This window comes from Marmota marmota, unplaced genomic scaffold (genome assembly GCF_001458135.2).
Source record: "Marmota marmota marmota unplaced genomic scaffold, marMar, whole genome shotgun sequence".
Taxonomy (NCBI): Eukaryota; Metazoa; Chordata; class Mammalia; order Rodentia; family Sciuridae; genus Marmota; species Marmota marmota.
This window is the reverse complement of record NW_026000242.1, coordinates 436,762-444,912: the sequence shown is the minus strand read 5'-3', so window position 1 is coordinate 444,912 and position 8,151 is coordinate 436,762. Positions and strand designations below refer to the sequence as shown.

At 36.5% G+C, this 8,151-nt stretch overlaps 1 protein-coding gene across 1 annotated transcript; it reads left to right on the top strand.

Annotated features, from left to right (window-relative positions):
* Positions 1-3,213: 3,213 nt before the first annotated feature.
* On the top strand, positions 3,214-4,143 carry LOC107145642 (olfactory receptor 148). Its single transcript, XM_015489643.1, has one exon. It carries the CDS (start codon positions 3,214-3,216, stop codon positions 4,141-4,143), a length of 930 nt encoding a protein of 309 aa, XP_015345129.1.
* Positions 4,144-8,151: the final 4,008 nt, after the last annotated feature.

The window sequence follows — 8,151 nt, the reverse complement described above, 5'->3', positions numbered from 1 at the left end:
AGAAAAAAATGTTAGACCTTGAGTTCAATCTTCTACAAAAGCTGTATTAATTTTTATTATGGGTGTCCTGTAAATTACTATTTAAATTATCATTCTTGGTCCCAGGTGTCTCAGAGGCTTATGAAACTCTCTGGTTGTGAGTCTAGAAATAATAAGATGGGATATTTAGTGATTTAAAAATAACTTTTGAAGTTATAAAAATAAATATTATTTTAATTGTTTTTAACTAAAATTTCAATCTGCCATAGTATAATTTTCATGAGAAATTTCTTATAGGCTTTCTGTACTTTGAATTTGTATCTTAAAGAAGTCATGAGATTTTTGCGTAAGCCTCAAAAACATGAGTCTTCTCTCCCCTTGTGTATCATGATATCATGTTTCAGCATAATTCATAATTCACTGTTTTGAATGAATTTGAGTGGGGCTTGCATGTGAAGGATACAGTAGGCACTTAAGCAATGGTCCCCAGTCTTATCCCCTATATACATATTTTGAGCCCCCTCAAAATCTTCTCAGAGACCAAAGGGTATTCTTTGAAACTTCCCCAAACTATGCTATCAGTGCCAGCTTTGCTCACTCTCATATTAACCCAGAACAGCAAAAGAGTGTCTTTTCCTTAGCCAGAATGACATAGTAAATAGCAGTCGCTTGAATAGCACTAAATAGCATCTGCAAAATGTCAAACATTTTATTAGGTGCCTCACAAAACCTTACTGTGTTTAATCTACTGAACAACCCTTAAAATATAATATGATCCCTATTTTTGATATAAGTAAAATGAAGGGAAATCAGAATCAAAACTAATAAGCAAAAACTAATCTAGATTCACAACTAAATGTTCCCATCTAAAAAAAATCTTGTCTTTTCTAATCACCATTCCCTATTATCTCCTCTCCTCCAGACAGCAGTAAAATTCTTTATCATTTCCAAAGTGTATCACGAATATAATCATATTTAATCTTTATAGCTATTCTTGGAGGGAAAGTTATCTGGATTAATCAATAACAAATGTTTATTGAGCAGCAATCATACATCAAGCACCATTATAGCAATGTCCCAGACTTTCAACACTATTTTCCCATTCACTTAATCATAATTTCAGGCACCTGCCTACATCTCTACTTATCAGTAGATATTTCAGCATTTTCACAGCTGAAATATCACATATTATTTTGAAAATTTATCTCTCTTGTTAAACATCTTTTCATAGGAGTGTGTTAAAATACCTACATGGCAGTTACCCTATTCTCCCTCTCTGTTAATTGATCCTGACTCAATTGTTCAGAGACCTCCAACTAGGCCTGTGTAGAGGTCCCTACTTCAGACCATGGGCGCCACCTAGCGGGCACATTCTCTCTTAGGTTCTGCACAAATACAAACTGGTTTCAAGTTTAGATGATCCTCCACAGGGAAAAGACAACACTAGTCTAGGGGGAAAAATGTAAAGAATGTCATCTTTTTTTCCAACATGAAACACAAAAGGTCCTAAGACTCAAAGAGCCCACCAACACAATACTCATGGTCTCTAGAGACTCAATGCCATGACAGCAGGAAAGTAAATATGTCGCATTAACATATTGTGACAATATTCTGTAATTTATTATCTCATGAACCAACATGCATGATCAAATATATCTTAAACAGGCTATGGTGTGTGAATAGTTTTGTCCTATTTCAGGTATTTTACATTCATTGCTTTTCATGTTCTCTTCTATGTGTCGCAGAACTTTATTCTTTTCTCTCCGATGTTCCCTGTACTTGGGAAAGTTCATTATCTTCCCTTGACTCTCAACCTCCATCTATCTTTTACATTTTTTCACTCCAGCAATAGACAATGAATGAGTGGTTGCCAGTAATTATGGGATGGTCAATTCTCATCCCATTTATCCTAGATGAGGAATTAGAAAACACTGCACTTTAGTGAAAAATCTGAATTCCTTTCATTGTGCATGGAATGTAGACAGAAATGCAGATTCACTGTAATGATTGCATTCTGGAATTATTATAAAAGGCTGATAATTGTCTTAGGACAAAATATTCATTTTAGAGCACTTGAAAATTTGATTCCAATAATAAATGATAGTAGATATGGTATTCCAGGGATACAATGATGAACATGTTCTGCTGTATTTGACAGTACTGTACAGTATATTCATAAATCTGTGAAGAAAGTTAATTAATGCTAAATATTCTTACCATAATTATTATTTTTAAATACAAATTTTTACATAAAAAATCCCCAAAAGTTGTAGTAATTAAATATTTTAGTTTTATGACTCTAAGTTTTCAAAAAATTACACTATTAACAATGTTTAACTATCTCACATTTGCATTTGATACATAAACAATTTAAGTCCCCAGGTATATTCTACTGGTAAGTTATTTTCAGTAAAATAACCATTTTCATATAAGAAAATGTACAAACTACCTGGGAGCAGTGGCACATGCCTGCAATCCCAGTGGCTCAGGAGGCTGAGGCAGGAGGATTACAAGTTCAAAGCCAGCCTCAGCAACTTAGTGAGGCCCTAAGCAACTTAGTAAGAACCTGTAACAAAATAAAAAATAAAAAGGTCTGCGAATGTGGCTCAGTGGTTGCATGCTCCTAAATTCAATCCCTGGTACCAAGGGAAAAAAAGTTTAAACTAAGGAACATATCAAATTACCTAATTAGAATGTTATTCAGACAACCCACATCCTACTGCTCCTCGCCATGTATGGTTATCCATTTTTCTAGTCAGATATGTGGGTACCCAGGTTAACCTTTCCTGAATAATTAGTCTATCAGGAGACATCTTTGAATAACTACAATACACTGAAAGGAGTACAGAAAATCAAGCTTCCAGGTCAGATAATTATAGGGCATTCATATTATATGGTGTGTTAAGGACATTAGTTAAATTGTCCTCTTCTGCTTTATATTGATAGTTTTTGTTCTCTTAACCCACCCTTTATTTTACCTTGTTAGTGTTTCAGTTTTGCTTTGTATTCATAGGTGTGAAGGAGCATGCCTTCAGTTGTGAAGTGGTAGGTGGACTTTGCTAGCATCCAAATGTCTTTAGAATAAAATTCTGAAATTTATTTTCATCATTAACTTTATGGTAAAATAAAATTTGTTGACAATGTGTGCAGTAGTATTGTGTCTGTCATACCCATCAGCCTCCACATTCATGTCTTCATGTTCTTTGTGAAAACCCAGAACAGCCTTCCAGCAAGATGGGAAATCACAGCTTGCTGAATGAGTTCATCCTCCTGGGAATCCCTCAGACGGAGGGACTTGAGACTGTGCTCTTGGTCATCTTCTCTTCCATCTACCTCTTCACCCTGCTTGGGAATTTACTCATCTTTACAGCAATCATTTCATCCTCCACTCTTCACACTCCCATGTATTTCTTCTTAGGACTTCTGTCTGTTTTTGACATGTTGTTCCCTTCTGTAACTTGTCCCAAGATGCTCTTTTATCTTTCTGGTCTGAGCCGAGCCATCTCTTACAAGGGCTGTGCTGCACAGCTCTTCTTCTATCACCTTCTGGGCTCTACGGAAGGATGCCTCTATTCTGTGATGGCTTATGATCACTATGTTGCCATCTGTCACCCACTAAGATACATGCTCATCATGAAACCTGCAGTCTGTGTCAGCTTGGTCACAGTAGCCTTGTTGGTGGGGTGTGTCCATGCCACCACACTGACCTCCTTTACCTTTCAGTTAACCTACTGTGGCCCCAATCAGGTGGACCACTTCTTCTGTGACATCCCTGCAGTTTTACCCTTGGCTTGTACTGACAGCTCTCTGGCCCAGAGAGTGGGCTCCATTAATGTTGGCCTCCTGGCTTTAATGCTCTTATTCAGTGTTTGTGTCTCCTACACTCACATTGGGATTGCCATTCTGAGAATTCGTTCAGCAGAGGGCAGGCAGAAGGCTATCTCCACCTGCAGTGCCCACCTCACTGCCATCCTCTGTGCCTACGGACCTGTCATCATCATCTACCTGCAGCGCACACCCAACCCTCTGCTTGGGGCCGTGGTGCAGATACTAAACAACATTGTCTCCCCCATGCTGAACTTGTTGATCTACTCCTTAAGGAACAAAGAAGTGAAAAGGTCCCTGAAAAAAGTATTACAAAATGTGTTTATTGTTCAGGAATGAATTATGGAGGTTGTATTGGATTTAAAAATTTTAATATCCCTGAACACCAATCTCCAATGCCCTTCTCTTAAATAAATATCTACATGATAAGAAACTTTGTCTGGAAGGCATATATTTTGTTTGCCTAAAAATGATTTTCTATCTTGGTATGTATCTGTAGTTCCTGAGATCTCGTAATTAACTCTTATATTATTCTCCATTCCTTTATCCTGGGTAAGAAGTCCAAAGAGAATAGTAAGTAGCTGGAGACAGATTTCTTGTCCCCATAATGGGCAGTCAATTTTGCCTGATTCAATAGGGCTGTCTCAGAAATTATCTCCCCAAACCCTGTCTGTGCCAATTCATATCCAGTTATACTCTTGTTCTACTTGCAACTAATTTGTTTTATTTTTACCTTCAATCATTTCATTATTTCTATTTTGCAAAGTATCATTAACATTTATAGAATCTGACCTGTGCCCTAGGCTCTGTGATGAAATTTTCCCATCTATCATCTTATTTGATTTTCACATTACCCCCAAAACGTAGACTTTACATTTTCTATAAAAGCCAGGCTTCAGCCAAGTCCTCTTAATTCTTCCCAAGTCATGGCTCAGCATCTGCACCATGCTGCCAGTGTTCTCATTACTTTTTAATGAAAAGGTGTGGGAAGGCCTTCCCATCCAGAATAGACTTGAGAATTCTACATCAATTTTTTCAGATTGCAAGGAGAAAGAAGAAAACTATTTTCTGAGGATTGCACTAATATTATAGCTCTTTATTTTCATGACATTGTAGTCATTTATAGTTTTTATATTCCACATTAAATCACAAAGTCCCCATCCTTTTTAAAACTATTAAACAAACAAAAAAATACTCTGTAAATCTCAAATTAAAACTGCAGTTTCCCTTAGCAAAAGACTGAATGAGGCAAAGGGGACAAAAACTGTCCTTTCAAGGACAAATAAATAATATGAGAGGCAGTATGAGGTTTTCATAGCCCCTCCTGACTGCAAAAATCCAAGATCACTGTGAGGCTTTTTCCCACACTTTATAAATGTCTGTCCTAGAGGAAGTGCTGGATTCAAACTATTTCAATATCAGTTCACTGTTCTACTAATGGTGAATATTGGTGCAAGAATCCACTTGCCTTGACACCTGGTAAAGCCTAGATAGTGTTGATGGACAGGTTTAGACCATAAGCATGTTTACTTGTTTAACAGATTTCTTTTACAGACAATGGAAATGTTCATAAGAATAAGACTTATGTTTGTTTGTTTGTTTTCAGTATTGTATCCAAAAGACACAGTCCAATGACTTAATAAGCTTCCAATGCATATTTCTTGAAAGAATGTGTGGATGGATAACACTTAAATCTTCAAATGATGATATAAAAGGATATTTATTGTCAATGAGATAGCAATATCAGTTAAACTACTAGGATACAGAATTACCAGCATTAGCCAATTCTGTCATATAACCACATTTACATAAGATTGAAGAAAAATGAAAGTCAAACTGAAAGACCACTTTTTTTAACACCTTCTAAATTAATGCTGCGTTAGCATTCTTTGAGAAAATCAATTTGTTTAGAATACTTCAAATCTTTCCTATATCTAAAAGTGTTAGGTAGGAGTTAGCAATGAACAGTGAAATGCATGGCAAGATCATAAGCATTCGTTAAACTAATTTAGGGTCTTTTAAAACTACTTTCAAAGCAAAGGGTGGCATTTAATTTTTAGAAAATAAACAGAATCTAAGGAACTAATTAGAAAACACATCAAAAGCAAAGGATTAATGGGACTAACTCTTGACAGAGTTCACTAACGTTGGTGTAAAGCTAGGAATTATAGCTATAGGTGTCTTCTCTTGTCAGGGAAGGAAGATTCATTTAGTAAAGCAGGCACACTAAGGTAACTTCTGACCCCAGTGCCCATATTAACATGGGATTGACTAATAGATGAAGCCCCCTGAATAGGATAGCCACCATGCTATTTCTGTACAGGACCAACTAAGGTTAAAAACCCCAATGTGAAAGAGGAGTTGAACACCTGATTTGTGAAGATTGCTTGAAGGAGGCCCCCAGTTCTCTTGGAAAACATCAACAGTAATAAACTTGGAGACAGCACTGTCTCTTTTGCCATTTTCTGCTCAGAGATGGCCCACTCTCTCTCTTGACAGTGCTTTGTTCTTAATCCTCACTTTCCTTTTACTTTCATTTATAATGAAGTTTTCTGGCATGGCTTTTGGTGTCTTGACTTTAAATTTTCTTTCATAGGAACACAAGAATCAAGGTTTGGAGTTCAGCTCCCTGCTTTCCTGTGACAAAAGCATCTAACCCAAGATTGTATTTAAAACACTCAGGCAAGAGAAATCATTAGAGGAGAAGCAGGGAACCAAGAGCGAGGGAGGAGGGAAAGAGGGAAAGAGAAAGAACTGGGAATTGAAGTTGACCAAATTATGTCATGTATGTGCATATATGAATATATCATAATGCATTAGAATTTTATATATAAAACTATAATCCACCAATCTAAAAAAAGAAATAGAAAGAGGACCAATAGAGTACAAAAAAGTGAGCAGGGGGTGTGGGGATCACAGGGGAAGAGGAAGTATGGGGGATTTAAATGAAGCAAAATGTGTTGTATGCATTTATGAATGTGTAAAAGCAAACCCCAGTATTATTTATAACTATAATGCATTAATAAATATTAAAAAATTTTAAAAAACACTCAGGCACACATACACACATCGCTACATGACATTCTCACCAATACCAATACCAATGACAAAAACAAATTACTTGATAGAAAAATAGGCAAAGGCCATAAATATTTATAGTGAGTGGAAGCTGTAAAAATGTTGTGAATACTTGCAATTATTTTAATCTCCATATAAATTGCCTGTGTATAAGTGAATGATGGAGACAATGTCCACCTAAATGATAAATTGTATAATCCTATTTGTGAGGACCTTCATAACTTGCATTATGTTTTCTCTGTTGCTCTAAGTATTTGGCAATGAGTTTGTGACTTTTTTATTTTAAAGTTATTTTTAAAAGATAAGAAAAAATAATTCAGGCTGGGATCAAGTGAGGCTGATTAACTGAGCTAAGAAATTGAAGTGGAAAAAATTTCATAGTAATTTCTCAGTGGAAAGAAACAGAGAGGCATTTGGTAACCTTAATGGTGGAGTACTTATTTTATTGTTTCTACATTTTATCTAAATTCATTTGCAATGGATTTGCACTGTTCTAATTCCACAGAGTGGTGTTCTGTTGTTCTCATTGTCACTTGTTGCTATCCTTTGTTGATTATCACCCTCCAGGTATACCCAGAGGGGATGCAAGGGGCCAAGACAGATATGAGAATTGAAACCTGGTTTGCAGGGTACTTTTAGACATAGAAACTTAAAAAGCAAATTTGAAGGTTTATTCTGATTAGTGTAAAGCAAAGCCATAATCCATGCACGATGCCAGTAATATTTCTCAGACCTACTCAGAATCTCAAAATTCTGTAGTCCATTGATCTTATTTGTGTCTATGCTATACTGTTGCTTCTCCAAAACATTCTCCACACTGTAGCTAAAATTACCCCCCTATAACCTCCTTGGATAATCTGAAACACAATGCTGCTTTAAAAAGTACCAGATTTTGCTGAAACTCTTCCTGCAGAGATCATAACTTTAAAGTGTCCAAGGAGGCCCTGAGAAATCTTTGCTTTTTTGTCTCTCAAATTTAATCTTACCCAGAAGTCTTTTTTTTTTTTACTCTCTTTCCTCAAATTCTTCAAATAAACCCATGCTTTCCTGCACAGTCTTTGTGCAGGCCACTGCCCCTGCTTACAGTGTTCTTCTCCTCCCTGCAGGCTAATGTCCTCTTCAGATCTCAGCTAGGACAGAGGGTTCTCTTAGAAAATCTAGCCATAAAGATGCTGTGTGCGTGCACCATTGCTGACAGGAGACCACTGAGCTAGGACACAGGGCCCTTCTGTTAGATTTTCCATCCACTGACCTTTCTTCCTAGAACTG

What these genes read in the sequence shown, in the direction of transcription:
- LOC107145642 (XM_015489643.1), top strand. Translation starts at nt 3,214, where the DNA reads ATGGGAAATCACAGCTTGCTGAATGAGTTCATCCTCCTGGGAATCCCT.